This window comes from Rhizophagus irregularis, chromosome 27 (genome assembly GCF_026210795.1).
Source record: "Rhizophagus irregularis chromosome 27, complete sequence".
Taxonomy (NCBI): Eukaryota; Fungi; Glomeromycota; class Glomeromycetes; order Glomerales; family Glomeraceae; genus Rhizophagus; species Rhizophagus irregularis.
This window is the reverse complement of record NC_089455.1, coordinates 614323-628474: the sequence shown is the minus strand read 5'-3', so window position 1 is coordinate 628474 and position 14152 is coordinate 614323. Positions and strand designations below refer to the sequence as shown.

The 14152-nt window shown below is 30.7% G+C and overlaps 8 protein-coding genes across 8 annotated transcripts; 2 read left to right on the top strand and 6 right to left on the bottom strand.

Annotated features, from left to right (window-relative positions):
- Positions 1 to 407: 407 nt before the first annotated feature.
- OCT59_018050 (uncharacterized protein) lies at positions 408 to 1536 on the bottom strand. Its single transcript, XM_025313648.2, has 3 exons — positions 1040 to 1536; positions 808 to 959; positions 408 to 734 (listed from the first exon to the last, which is right to left on the bottom strand). Exons 1-3 carry the CDS (start codon positions 1380 to 1382, stop codon positions 627 to 629), a joined length of 603 nt encoding a protein of 200 aa, XP_025187001.1. The 5' UTR covers positions 1383 to 1536; the 3' UTR covers positions 408 to 626.
- Positions 1537 to 1752: 216 nt separating this feature from the next.
- OCT59_018049 (uncharacterized protein) lies at positions 1753 to 3667 on the bottom strand. The gene is made up of 6 exons (XM_025313647.2): positions 3198 to 3667; positions 3021 to 3106; positions 2844 to 2938; positions 2667 to 2780; positions 2193 to 2596; positions 1753 to 2122 (listed from the first exon to the last, which is right to left on the bottom strand). The coding sequence occupies exons 1-6, from the start codon at positions 3402 to 3404 to the stop codon at positions 1889 to 1891; spliced, it is 1140 nt and encodes a 379-aa protein (XP_025187000.1). The 5' UTR covers positions 3405 to 3667; the 3' UTR covers positions 1753 to 1888.
- Positions 3668 to 3792: 125 nt separating this feature from the next.
- Positions 3793 to 6325, top strand: OCT59_018048 (uncharacterized protein). The gene is made up of 2 exons (XM_025313646.2): positions 3793 to 3914; positions 3991 to 6325. Exon 2 carries the CDS (start codon positions 3991 to 3993, stop codon positions 5647 to 5649), a length of 1659 nt encoding a protein of 552 aa, XP_025186999.2. The 5' UTR covers positions 3793 to 3914; the 3' UTR covers positions 5650 to 6325.
- On the bottom strand, positions 6218 to 8580 carry OCT59_018047 (uncharacterized protein; the record flags this gene model as incomplete). Its single annotated transcript, XM_025313645.2, has 6 exons — positions 6218 to 7087; positions 7158 to 7280; positions 7379 to 7713; positions 7796 to 8066; positions 8265 to 8280; positions 8436 to 8580. 6 exons carry the CDS (start codon positions 8578 to 8580, stop codon positions 6355 to 6357), a joined length of 1623 nt encoding a protein of 540 aa, XP_025186998.1. The 3' UTR covers positions 6218 to 6354.
- Positions 8581 to 9278: 698 nt separating this feature from the next.
- Positions 9279 to 9975, bottom strand: OCT59_018046 (uncharacterized protein). The gene is made up of 4 exons (XM_025313644.2): positions 9917 to 9975; positions 9755 to 9851; positions 9598 to 9662; positions 9279 to 9513 (listed from the first exon to the last, which is right to left on the bottom strand). Exons 1-4 carry the CDS (start codon positions 9946 to 9948, stop codon positions 9396 to 9398), a joined length of 312 nt encoding a protein of 103 aa, XP_025186997.1. The 5' UTR covers positions 9949 to 9975; the 3' UTR covers positions 9279 to 9395.
- Positions 9976 to 10412: 437 nt separating this feature from the next.
- Positions 10413 to 11748, top strand: OCT59_018045 (uncharacterized protein; the record flags this gene model as incomplete). Its single annotated transcript, XM_066148499.1, has 3 exons — positions 10413 to 10683; positions 10766 to 10849; positions 10916 to 11748. The coding sequence occupies 3 exons, from the start codon at positions 10413 to 10415 to the stop codon at positions 11746 to 11748; spliced, it is 1188 nt and encodes a 395-aa protein (XP_066004423.1).
- An 11-nt stretch (positions 11749 to 11759) lies between these two features.
- On the bottom strand, positions 11760 to 12302 carry OCT59_018044 (uncharacterized protein). Its single transcript, XM_025309022.2, has one exon. It carries the CDS (start codon positions 12291 to 12293, stop codon positions 12033 to 12035), a length of 261 nt encoding a protein of 86 aa, XP_025186995.1. The 5' UTR covers positions 12294 to 12302; the 3' UTR covers positions 11760 to 12032.
- A 248-nt stretch (positions 12303 to 12550) lies between these two features.
- OCT59_018043 (uncharacterized protein) lies at positions 12551 to 14122 on the bottom strand. Its single transcript, XM_025313643.2, has 6 exons — positions 13993 to 14122; positions 13831 to 13914; positions 13646 to 13746; positions 13493 to 13587; positions 12890 to 13419; positions 12551 to 12818 (listed from the first exon to the last, which is right to left on the bottom strand). The coding sequence occupies exons 1-6, from the start codon at positions 14092 to 14094 to the stop codon at positions 12630 to 12632; spliced, it is 1101 nt and encodes a 366-aa protein (XP_025186994.1). The 5' UTR covers positions 14095 to 14122; the 3' UTR covers positions 12551 to 12629.
- Between the last annotated feature and the right edge of the window lie 30 nt (positions 14123 to 14152).

Genomic DNA, 14152 nt, shown 5'->3' with positions numbered 1-14152 from the left:
TTTTACTAACTTTTTTTTTTGATAATTAAATTTAAATGATATACTTTTAGTTTAGTAATAGGAGATATTGTTGCATATATTCATCATTTTTAATAATATGTAAAATGTTGAATACAACCCAATGCAATTTGAGAATAAACGTCCGAACATCATTATCAGAAATTCCGTCAAACTTTCTGATATAGAAACTTCGTTTCTCAAGCTTTTCGTGATTGAACGTATTGTTCCGGAAAGTTTTTTCATGAACAATAAAGAAAATAAACCGAAAAGTCCGAAATTTTTTTTATTGATGCACAAAATAGCATATCACGTGAAGGTGAGTTTAAAGCAGTTATTGTTTCTTGATTTGGAAATCAGAGATCACCTGTGATATATTTCTTAATATCACATTTGTATCACGACATGATGACCTTAAGAAATTATTAATAATATTTATTCATCATTTACAAATTTTCATCATTTACAAATTTTAAAAATTGCATATCAGATATATTAACAAAGAATATTATGGGATATTAAAATGTAATTACATAATCTTTCTTTTTAATGATTAACGAATACACAAAAAATAGATCAAAAAAAAAAAGATCAAGGCACATAAATGAAATGCGAAATTTCCAAGAAACTTATTTGCTCGATATAATTACATTGACGGCATCAACTTTAATACGTCCATCTTCAAGAGCTTTGGAAGAATGTTGTAGATTCTCAAAATAAGCATACGCAAGACTTTTCTATAAAATGGAAAGAATGTGATTAATAAGAGAGTTTTGTAGGAAAAAAAATTATTTTATTTGATTACGCTACGTTTTGTTGATCTGGTTCAATGTCATATATTGGACCATAAGCTCTTTCAAGTTGATTTTTCACCATTTTGAGAGAAATTGAATTTTTAATATTTCGGAGAAGTACTCTATATCCATTATGCTCACTATCTCCGTTATTTTCATATCTATCTTCTGTAAAAAAAAGAAAAAAACAATTTCATTTAAAATTGACGATTTTTTTTTTCGGTAAATGTAACAAAAAATCAAATTACCATGTTCAAGATCATTCGATGATACATTTTCGATAGAATGTTCAGAACCATGACTAGTATTTTGACGATATCGACGTTGATTATGATAATGATTATGATAATGATTTCGACGCTGATATTGACTACTGCTTTCATCATCTTCTACTTCACTTTGTAATTTATTAATTTCACCTTTCAGCGTTTTAATATTTTCGTACATCATGTCAATTAATTGCTGTTGGGTATTAATTAATCTTGCTTGATCCTCAATAATTGCCTGTTTACTATCAATTATTCTTGATTGATCTCTATTAATTTTTTTTATTGTTAAGAGCTGTTCTTCAGAACAAAATTTTGAGCTCATTTCTAGAATATTTTATAAACGTCAAGGAAAAAATATTAAATCGAATTATATACTAAAAATTATTCTTTTTTTAAGTGGGGAAGGGAAAAGAAATCGTTTGTGAGAAAAAAAAAATGAAAATCGAGAGAGAATTCGGACTTAAATGAGAATTTATAAGGAAACTTAAATAAATGCAATATCATGCACATATATAAGAAACAATTCATCATGTGATGAAAATATGCGCAGTATCTGTTTCACAGATCACATGATTGTTTTGTAAAAGGCCAAAAACTTTCCATTATTAGCCTTAGCTTATTAGACATGATAACAGACCCAATTTTTGTGCAACAGTTTCAAATTATTGAATGCACAATAACTTAAAAAAAAATTGATAATCATTGAAATTTTTTTGATTTATTACAGAAAAAAAATCTACATAATAATATATATATATATATTTTTTTCTTTTTTTCTTTTAAAAAAAAAAAATATCTGGTTCCTGTATTAAGTGATTTTAAATTATCTTATTCTTCATCATCATCATCTGAAGTTAATCCTTCTACAATAAGATTTGCACTTGGCCAAAGCCCTCGCTCACTTTTTATTTCTTTAAATTTATCCACATGATGAACAATGCGTGGATACGGTGATACTAATAAAAAGTCAAATGTGTGCTTATAATTTGACGGTGGTTCAGAAACTGTCGAAGATGAAGCCTCGTTTTTTAAGTGATACGTATCAACAAAAATGTAAGCCGTCTATATAAGATAAAAAGAATAATTAAATATATAGTAACTCATTTTAAATAATCCCATTAGGAATAATCACCTCAACAGTATCAGTTGCCCTAAATTTTCTCACTACTCTTTCTCCGTTAGCTAATTTAAAGCTCAATTTAGCCACTTCAGTTTCGTTTGGATGTGGCTCATCGGGTAATTGTGTTATAGCCCATCGCCTCCAATTCTCTCTGTTTAATGCAAGTAATTGACGGGCTTCTTCCTCTTTTCTTGCACGTTCCTCTGCCAGCCTTTTTGCTTCGGCTAATTCATGTGCTTTTCTTTCTTTTTCCTGGTCCGCTTTTAATGAAGCTAAATATGCATCATCTTGTTGTGCACGAATTTGTCTTGCAGCTTCATGTCCTGCACGCTCACTTCTAATCCTCTGAAGTTCCGATCCATAACGATTAATTGATATAGTAAGTCTGGCAATCATATTCTCTGGAGTTGAAAATCCTAAGCATTTTTCAAGTAAACAGTTGGATTAGTAATATTACAATACCAAATGCATCATTGATTTATTTACCTTCAAACCGGTCCACAGCAATCATTCTCGGACTAGATCCGGTACTTCCATGAGGTATTTGGGCAACAATTATAGCAATAAACGGATATGTAGTTGCCTGTAATGTAATACTTGCTAATAAAACACTATGTTAGAAAATAATTCTAATATATATATTTAATTAAAAATAGGTCAAACCTTGAAACGATTCTGGGTCCTTTACGTCTCCTGCCCATGTTATTATATTGTTCTCGCGGAGAAACGTTATTAATAATTCAGATGTTAACGTATCCCTGGAGATTTTCGATTGATTAATTTAATATATAACAAATAGATCGAAGTAAATATAAGAAATAACTTCTAAAATATTTTTACCGGTTGAATTTATCTGTATCGTCGTGCTCGTCTGATTGAAGTATTACCATAACAAATCTGAGCTCATTTTTTGCTCTTTCCATTGCCTAATTGGAAATCGAAAAATTACATTTATATTATTTATATATTGATTCAACTCTCTTAAACCAACGAATGGATATAACCATTAATTATTACCTCTGAAAGAGTTCCGCGAAAAAATTCTGGATGTACATTGCCATATTTTTCCACAAATTTTTGGATGAACTGTGTAGCTAATTGTGAATTTCTTTGACGATTTTGACCGTCACCAACTGCAGGCCTTGGAATAAGAAAGTAAAGAACTATTTGCAGAACTTCCCTAATAAAATTCATACAAGCATATAATATGGCCATTAGACCCATGTTTGCGATCGTTCACTTAGAACTGTTCACCAAACATTAATCGCAAGGAACGCCCTTTAACAACAGATCCTGAATAAAGTCTAAAATATTTCAAATTTTTCAAATATTTCTAGGAACAAGAATCGCCTCTATTAGGTACTTTTAATCGATAGTTTTATGTTTGAACCCTATGAATTATTTCTTAAAAACACGAGTTCGCTTTACAACCCCGCTTATAAACTCCCTATAAATAGATTAATTTCAAGATTTGAATCTGCATATTTGCATATGATCGCAGAAGACTGATAGACTTTTTATATACAAGTTGCATATTGTAATTTAGCCATTGACTGTGCTAATTACGTAGTACAACTATATCTCATAATTAAGATTAGATAATATAATATTTGTGGCAGAAAGTGCCTTAGTTTTTTTTTCCTTTTAAACAAAGACTTTGCATTTGGTTTTATATTCTTTGTCCATTTATTTTTTACTTAATTTCAAATACACAGTTCATACACACTTAACGAGGTACGCGTTTTTTTTTATAGTTTACAGTTTATTATAACAAAATTATTAACATTCATTCCTATTACCTTAATAATAGATGGTTATTCCAGACCACTCTAACCTTGGTTCGGTCAAAGATAATATTAAAAAATTCGAAGCTAATCCAGACGAAAACCCTGGACAAATACAACCCCTGTCTCGTTCTCGTAGCCCAGTCGGAAGACTACCAATTAATTCTGGAATTGAGGCAAATGCGGAACAAGCTCAGCTTAAGGCACCTTCTTCCAATTCAAGTGGAACAATAACATATAGTTACGGAAATACAACAGAAGAAACAGTCGAACAAAAGGACATAGCCGATTCCTCAAATACCGTTACCTCGGAAAACTCGGAAAAAGAAATTGAGGTAAAGCCAGATGAGCCTGATAACAATGTTGCTGAAAAGGAACAAGATAATGTCACCATAAGTGTTAGTGAAGTCCCCGAAACAACTAGTGAGACGGTAGAACAAACTGAACCTGCAAAAGAAAGCAATTCTGACGAAAACAAAGAACATGATGCTAAAAATGTTGCTCAAGAGGAACCCAAAAAAGTTAAAAAAACTGGTTCTGGATCAACAAAGAAACCTCTGGCAAGCAATAAAACTACTCAACCTTCCAAAATCGCGAGTACCCAAAAGAAATCAATCAAACCTGCTGAAAAGACCACTAGTAGCACTACAACTACCTCAACTACATCAGCAACAAAGAAAAACGTACCTAAATCAAAAACCACATCCACAACAGCTACAACACATGGTAAACCTTCCTCTACTGATAAAGCAAAACCAGAGGCCTCATCATCACGTGCGACTGCCGCCAAAACCGTTCCCACCAAAACCGTTCCCACTAAAACCGTTCCCACCAAAACCGTTCCCACTAAAACTGTTCCCACTAAAACCGTTCCCACCAAACCCGTTCCCACCAAAACCACTACCACCAAACCCATTGTTGGCAAAACTGCCACAAAACCCACCAGCAATACTAAAACTTCGGGTTCAACTGATAAAAAACCAGCTGCCAAATCTTCTGGAAAATCAGGTGCTTCCAAGGATGCCAAAAGTTCTGCTAAAGATGCTAAAGAGGATCCTAAGAAAAATGACCCCACTAAGAAAGCTTCAAAACCAGAAACAAAAAAGAAAACAGATTTAAAGAAGGATGAGAATGAAAAGGCTATAGAACATGAAGTAGAATCTCATTCAAAAGAATCTCATACAGAAGAATCTCATACAGAAGAATCTCATACAGAAGAATCTCATACAGAAGAACCTCATATAGAAGAATCTGAGGTTAAACCTAACAATGAAGTTGAGGATGAACATCACCATGCTGAAACTCGTAGTGAGGTTTCAGCTGCTGAATCTCATGGATCTCATGGATCTCATGAATCTAACGGTGAAGCTTCAGTGGCCGAGTCGGAAGATAAATCTCATGTCGAGAGTGTTGAGGAATCTCACGAAAATCATGAAAATCATGATGAACCCTCCGAAGCTCATGAGGAAATTACTGAAGAAACTACTTCAGAGGCTCAAGAAATTTCCGAGGAAACAAGTGAAAAGCAACCTAGCGAAACCGATGTTACCGAAACTATTACTAGCGACGAGATTAAAAAATCTCCCGAATTATCTCAAGAACCTTTTTCACAAGCTAAACTTACGGGCCCTGATACTGTTGAAGTTACAACTATTGAAACAGTAGAAATTGTGAAAGAACCTTAAGAGTTTAAGATGATATCCTTTGACAGACAAATAGTTTTTATTATTTGTATTTATTTGAAATTATCCTGTTAGATTTTTTTATGATTCTTATACCACATCAATTAACAGAAAAAAAAATTTTATGTTTAGAATATGTTGATTGCAAATTTTTATTCTGGTTTATATGTGGAATTAATAGAAAAATTTTGACAGTTGAATGTATTATATTAAGTTGATATTTCAAGGAAAAAATTATCAAATATTTGAAGTCATCTGGTGTAGTACAACTTTTATATGTTATATCTTATCATGTATTGTCATATTAGATGTTAAAAGCTTATAAAAAAAAATGATACAGATATAATAATTTACATTTTGTGTGTATACCGGTTTTGTTTGATTTGTATTAAATATTTCACTCAGCTAGATATATAAATATGATCATTGCATTTTATTATTTTCAAAATAGGCTTTTTTTGACTGTAATATATAACTATAAATATTTAAATATATATGTAACATTTTTATATTGGAAAAAATGGGATTTAACTTTATTATTAGTATTATATAAAAAGAGATGAGATGGTGTAAAAAATTAAATGTCACATTTCAATATTTTATTCAAAAATTAAAATAAAGAAAATAAAGATGATTATTTAGATTATTTAATTAAAGTTGTTATATTCTTTATTTCTATACATACAAAATTTAAATATTTAAAAATCATTATGCTTGTTTATAAACATGCAAATCTATAAGATAACATGATAAAATAGCTGCTATTAATGCCATAAATCCCCCAAATCTCAGTACCCATCCTACTGCATCGTTATTTCCAATTTCAACATCTTCACTATTTGCATTAAAAAGTTTAAATATTCCAGAACTTATTAATGAAATGACAAATTGAGGGAATACAATATACATATTATGAACTCCAAGCATCATTCCTGCATCGAACTCCTCCTCTTCTTCATTTTGCTCATCTGGAGTAACCAAAGGAGATGATGATGACGACGAAGCTATTGATGATACATGCTCGATATCGGGATTCTCGATAGGTCTAACATGTGTGTTTTCAACAATAGCTTCAACATTTTCCTTTTGAACAAATTCTCCTACGAGCGCAAAAGGAATCCACATAGCGATTGCCCATGGAACACCAACACTAGCAATAACTGATATTGCATGGTATTCGGTACGTACAAAAAATGTAGTCATCATTATAATGAAGAAAATAATATGTGATGCGATATATATGTTATAAACGGTAAATGGATTACGACTCGGATAAGTTGATGGAGTAAAAAGTGGTATAATAACACCAGCTGCTACTGATACAAATGAAAATAATAATAAACCGAACGAGCCAGCTCTTGTGGCTTTATAAATGAAATCTTCATCATTTGGATCTTCTGTTGGGTGTGTTTGTGCATAAATTTCTGCCACCCAAGTTGTACTATGAAATGGACCAAATTAACTATTCATGCAAAAAAAAAGGTAAAAATAAATTTTAGAAATAATCTTACCTAAAAAACAAAAACGGAAACCATCCCATCCAAGCGAAAAACTGAACATTGCAAATTCTTTGAATAGGTACCGGAAGGTATCTAAAAGCTTTATAAATATATACGATGGTATGCCACCACGGTCTAGATAAGATTAAAAATTTTTTTAAAGATTAATTGCTAAAATTAATTTAATATATGTATTATAATTATTTTAAAATGAAATTCCTCAAATACATAACTTGTCATCATCAATTGCTTCAAATACTTTCTCTTTCACACTTAAAGATGTTATAAGTAATGATAATATAAATATTACACAGGCAACAATACAGAGTACCTTCAACTGAGTATCCCCTAACATTGGAAATAACGCAGTTAAGTCCAGAAAGCCTGTAAAATAACCGATGACATTTCCTATGTGCAACATTCTTCCTGCCCACGCATTTCCTGTTTCTTGTTGATAAAGAGGAGGAATGTCAAGTATCAATGCACGACATGACGCTTGAACCGCATTTATGGAAAAGTCTAAGCAATAAAATGCTAATACTGCAATATACACTGCAATCTTGTTGGCCTAAAATAAATATTATTTGAATTAAGTATAATAATATAAACAATTATTATCATTTTTTCCAAAATCTCCATTAATAATTTACCTCATCCCGATCATCCCCATTCTTCGAGTTAATCATTCCAAGATATACTTTAGCCCATTCCCTTGAATACGCGATACCTGCCATCGAGAGACAGACTAAAAATCCTCCAACTATAATAAAAGGACGTCTTCTACCTAATTTATAAGTACTTTTATCACTGATTGCTCCGACAAGAGGTTGTATCAATAAACCCGATAAAGGTCCTGCAAGCCATACTAAAGCTATTAGCTCTGTAGTAAGGCCTAAAGACCGTAGATATGGTGAACCGTAACTGGTATACAACGCGAATATTTTTTGCCCGAATTGAAATATTTTGCATTGATTACGATCGAAGAATTTGATCGATTGAATTATTTAATAAATTGATTTATAATTTTTAAATTGAAAATTATTTTACAACGAAAATTATTTACAACGAAAATTTCGTAAAGAAAAAAAAAATTTTTATTCAAAATTATAAAGTACTCACGCCAATTCGACTGTCCCTAAAATAATAATTTATTTAAACTTTAATGGTATTAAATTTACAGGAAGGAAAAACGGAACATAGAAAAAATATATATAGAAAAAAAGATAGACTACTTAAACTTTAAACTAAACACGACCCTCGCTTGTTTAAAAAGTTTATTCAAGTACTCACAAGTAAATTGAAGGCCGGCCATACATGCTGTTAGCTTAATCATTTCCCACGTTGATAAAGAATTGTTATCATAATCAATATCATTTCTGTTTGTCGAATTGTATTTAGTTGGTTCGTTAGAATTTAAACGTTGAAGTTCGTCCATTTTAATTATAAGAAAAGGAAATAGGCGAAGTTTGAGTATTTATATAACAATACCACTACAAAGTACAAACAAAAATGGATCGGTCCCCGACATTGTTGATTTAATTATGACAGAACTGTCCTATTCAAATATAGTAAGTATTATGTAAATAATAGCCAATGTCCAAGCCCTACCCCTGTCATTCGGAACTTGGAAATTCCAGTCATGTGATATACAGCTTTGAAAGTAAAACACAATTCCAACTTCTCGTTCACAAATCAAAGAGGGTAAGTAAATTTCGTTTCTCAATCGTTAAAAGACAAATCATATTTTAAAAGCCACGCTAAATCAGCAACCGGAAAACTAATTCTGGCTGGCATTAAACAAGTCTGACCAGTTTTAATTCCGATTCAGCTAAAACCTAAGAAAAGATAATGTCATAACGGGTAAAAATGGGTAATATCCGTTTATATCCTAACCCGGGCATGACCCGGGTAACTAATTATTTATCCCGTGTTGTAGCTCAAAGTTCATTAACATCAAATAGAGATTAAATTTTTGAGTTCGAATTATTTTTATACAGACAGTGCATCAATTATATAATATAACTGATTATCTGATTTTTCCGATCTTGTATGACAAATATCAAAATAATCTGATTATAGGGAATTTTCATATATAGTTGTAGACAGCGTTGAGATACTAATGTCCAGATTATTTTTTGGGTTAGATTCAATTGCGTATTTTATTTAGAACGCTAAAAATGCACACATCTAGTTTGTTTTAAAAAATTCTTTTCTAAATAATCATATATCATTTTTCATTAAATAATTTTCTTATCCACCATGTAATGTAGATATAAATACTATATCATCTCCATCTTTAATTTCATATTCTAATTCTCCTTCTAACTCCCAATCAGAATCATTTATTAATACTAATATACCCGGGCGACTATAAATAATTTTTTTTTTTTTTAAGCAAAAAGATTAATCAGTAAAATTTTGAATAATAATATGCAAGAAAATTTTGGCCTACACTGTATCTCCACTCATAAATAATTCTGGGCGTTCTTTTAATAAGTTATCTTTCATCCATGATATCTTTTACAAAAATTTAAAATTTAATAAAAAATTAATAAAAAAAAAGATAAATAAAATTAATGAGTAAATGTATAAATAGGATGAATACAAACCAAATCTTTCATTGTAGTGGAATTTGGTGGATTAATCGACGATGGTATTTCTACACTTTTTTGTTTAATATTATCGAATAATAATTCTATTCCACCACTTTTTAAAAGAATTTTATTTAATAAAATATCCATTAAAAATAATTAAAAAATTTATCATCCTACCTAAATGATAATTTTATTTTTAGTAAAGACATTTTTTTAGGAAAGAAAAAATTAAGATTGATTTTTTCATTAGTCAGTATGGAACCTAATATGTAACCACTAAACTTGTTAAGTGGCGCAGATTGATTATTTAAAAAAAAACTAACCGAAAAATATTTCTATTTTTCGTAAATTAAATTGGTAACGCGAAAAAAAAGATTTACGACACGCGTATAATGAATGTACGACATGCACTCGGATGCAATAAAATACATGAGATACGGTTTTATTGGTAACCGACCTTCTTGTATAAATTCCTCTTTTAAAAGAAATTGACGGTTTGAATAACTGTCCTTTTAATACCATTTTCTTCCGCCTTCCTACTTTTTCATAACCTTTTCTCCGTATCAGCCTAAAATTTTGTAGTCAAAACAAAAAAAAAATATACATTTTTCCAGCTTTTCCCGCTCATTTTTATACTTTACACACACAAAGTAATTACTCTAATACGATAAAGATGGTTTCGAAAGTCATAGATTACCGAGTTTCTAGAGTCGTAATTCTTTGCAAGGATTGTGGTCAAGACGTTGGACTATACCCTGCTAGACATAAATGTGGAATACCTTCTTCAGAAACACCACCCTTACCATCAATACCGAAAAAATATCTTTCTGCAGAAAAGACTGGTTCCAATATACCGTCTAATAATTCAGATAATGATTACTCTGGTGAAAGCTTATGGGGTAAACTTCGATCTATTCGTAATTGGAAGGATACTAGCGTCGAAGGTGACAAAATTTAATTATTTTAAAAAAATAGTTCTTCAGAAATTTCTATGCATAATCTTAATAATCATTTTCTTTTGTTTAGATGTAACGGATAATACTCAAAATTCAAAATTGTGGAACAAGATTTTAGCCTTAAATAACAACAATGCTGATGAATCCGACAATGGTATGAAAAAATAATGACATTTTTTATTTTTAAATAAAAATTAATTTTTTTCAATTTACTTTATAGAATCAGAAAAAGATGAGTGGGAAGGAGAAACTCATATTTCACGTATATTACGGGAATATTATGAAAATAAAGGGGCCGACCTTCCTGATTGGCTATATGATTTAGATTCAAAAACGTCTGTTTCATCAACACAAATGAATTCGGATTCAAATAAGGCTGCTAATAATGACAGTAATTATAAAAAATCAAATGATAATATTAAAAGAGGTCGTCAGCCTATAATTTATGATTCAAGAGACTTATTAACATCACCAACTTCAATAAACTATCCTTCATCACCAACTTCAATGAACTATCCTTCATCACCAACTTCAATGAACTATCCTTCACCAACTTCAATGAACTATCCTTCATCACCCGTGAATAAGGGAGGAGAAAGGAGTAGAGATAGGAGTAGAGGTAGGAGTGGGGATAGGAGCAGGGATAGAAATGTTCATCCACCAAATTCATATAATGATCAATACCGAAACAATAATCCAAAAAAACCGGATTTAAGTTATAATGATAGAAGTATAAACAACACTTTACCTCCAAGACCTTCCCCTAATGTGCGTTCAACATCTGATGATGGAGGAAGGTTAATGCATAAAAAATCACATCAACAATTACGAACAGGAGTTCATAATCCTCCTCAAATTCCTACAAATAGGTCTAGAAGTGTTAGTCCAAACCCTCCTCGTTCACATCAACATCAACAATTTATTCCTCATGATGTAAGAAGATTTAATCATAATATTAGGCAATTTGAAGGGGATAACAGAAATAGACAGGGGGCTCTACTTACAGGTCCACGTGGTCCTGATAGAATTAATAGACAAGGTGACTTCTTTTAAAAGAGTATTTTAGGTTTAAATTTTTACATTGATTTATTAAGAGGAATAGATATACTCAAAAACAATTAACTAATAATTCTCGTTCCTTTAAAAAACAAACACCTTTTTTAGTTAGATATTAATATAATTTAATTCATAATTTTCTATTCAATAAATTAATTATTTTGTATAATTTAAATGTATTTATTCCAAGTATATAGCGGAGCGGGTAGGTTGATTTTGGATTAATAAAAATAAAATTGTAGTAATATTAATGAATTTATAATTTTCATCTCTCTTTTTTTTTAAATATTAAAACCCAAATTACGCATGCAAGCTTTATGAGCTTCAATTAAATCTTTACATTTTTCTTCATCACCGGTTTCAAAAATACATTGATCCCTATTTCTTTTTGTTTCAGGACATGCACAGCAAGGTTTAATATTTGTTGTAGTTGACGTAGTTGACGTTGTTAACGTTGTTGGTGTTGGTGAAATTGAAACGGAGCTTGTAAAGTTGGTACTAGTTGTTTGAGTCGTAGTTTTGGTCGAAAGTGTAGAAGACATTTTTTTGCAAAAAAAAAAAGAAATTTTAGAAACGTTAATCACTTGATATAATCACATGACATGCCGATTTTGACCAGTGAGCGTACGAACTGGGCCGAGTTTAGAAGTTATGCACTTGCACGTGATAGCGTTACGTTAACTCTGGCCAGTTTGTACGTTAATATCGTACACCACTGTCATTAAACTATTATATAGGGACAAAAGATATCGGTACATGTTATATCGCGAAATTATATACAATATCGGTACATGCAATTATCGGTACATAGGTATCGGTACATCGAGTTTGACTGTAATTGACTTTTATTTGTTTTACAATCTATACAAAATATAATGTTATTTTAGATTTCTTTTCCAATTCAGACCATCATCGCTAAAATTTTGTCTCCACAAAATTTCATTAATGTAATACATGTTTTCTACATGACAATTATATTTGCAACTATATATAAATAATGTACCCCAATCAAGTGAACTTTGTTGCAAATGATCAATTTCAAGATAATTAAGAAGCGTAGATAATATCTATTTAAAAAATAATCGGTAACTTATTTCTAACAGAGAAAATTCTTTTTTTTTTTTGAGATTAAAATTACCTGGAATTCCAAGGTTCTTTCTTGTCCACAGTGTGGACATGGATTTATATCTTGTACAGTTGGTTTATCGATATCACTAACCCATAAAGGCTCGGGATTTTTTTCACTTTCATACTCAATTCTATTATACCTTATTATTTGCTCAGGATATGGTTCAATTCTCTTTTGAAACTTTAAAAATGCTTTATCAACATCAACACCAGTATTTTCATAAACTTCATCTCCAACTGGAACGAGTGCTTTAGAGTTAGATGAATTATTATCGCCATCTCTTTCACCATAATCTTCTTCCTCTTCTTGATCTTTTCCTTCCTGTTCTGTAACAATCTCATATTCGGGAAATAAAACCAATTTTCTACAATGGTTGTTATGCTCTTCAATAATTGATGTTGTTGATATTGTATTACAGTGAATTTTATGTTGACCGGAAGTCCAATGTTCAATTTGATGTTCTTTTGAACAATAGTTAACTTGATTACATTTCCCGCACATTTTAGATCCAAGTAATCCACAAACTATACATTGCTTAGCTAATAGTTTACGAAATACAACAAACAGTTAATTGTCTGTAAATTACATAATTTAAATGAATATTGATTATACCAGGTGACTTCTTTTTAGTAGTACTATCAAGGGATGATTCATTTTCTTGCCAATAAATGTTATTCTTGGGTAATTGACTTCGAAATACTTTAAAGCTATTTATAAAAAAAACTATTAGTTTAAATTAATATTCCAGAGGGTATACAAACCAACCTTTTTCTCCAAGAAATTTTGTGACATGATCCATTTTTACAACAAAATACATATATAGTACGGTGAAATGCTTCGGGAGGATAATCCTCAGGAGTGTATAGCTAAAAAGTGTATAAATAAATGCTCTATATTCTATTTTATATAAATTCGGTTTAACATAAACTAAAAAGTATAATACTATATACTTGAACCAAGAGTATCATTGGTTTACAACAAACTTCACAACGAACTTGTTCTGCTAATAATATATGCTCTGGATTTAACCATGCCTATAAAAAATTTTTTCTCGACAAAGTTAAACGCATAAATTTATTTATTTACAAATTGTTCAAATAAAAATTACATACCGGCCTTCCTCCAATTTTACTAGGAAAATTTTCGGCTATAAGAGGACTTTCTGGTGGCTCGGCGAAGCCAAGTTCTACGACCGCGGTCGAAGAGGCTGCCATGGCCTTTTATTATAAATTAATAAATAAATACCCATCGTAATATTTTTTTAGGCTTTTA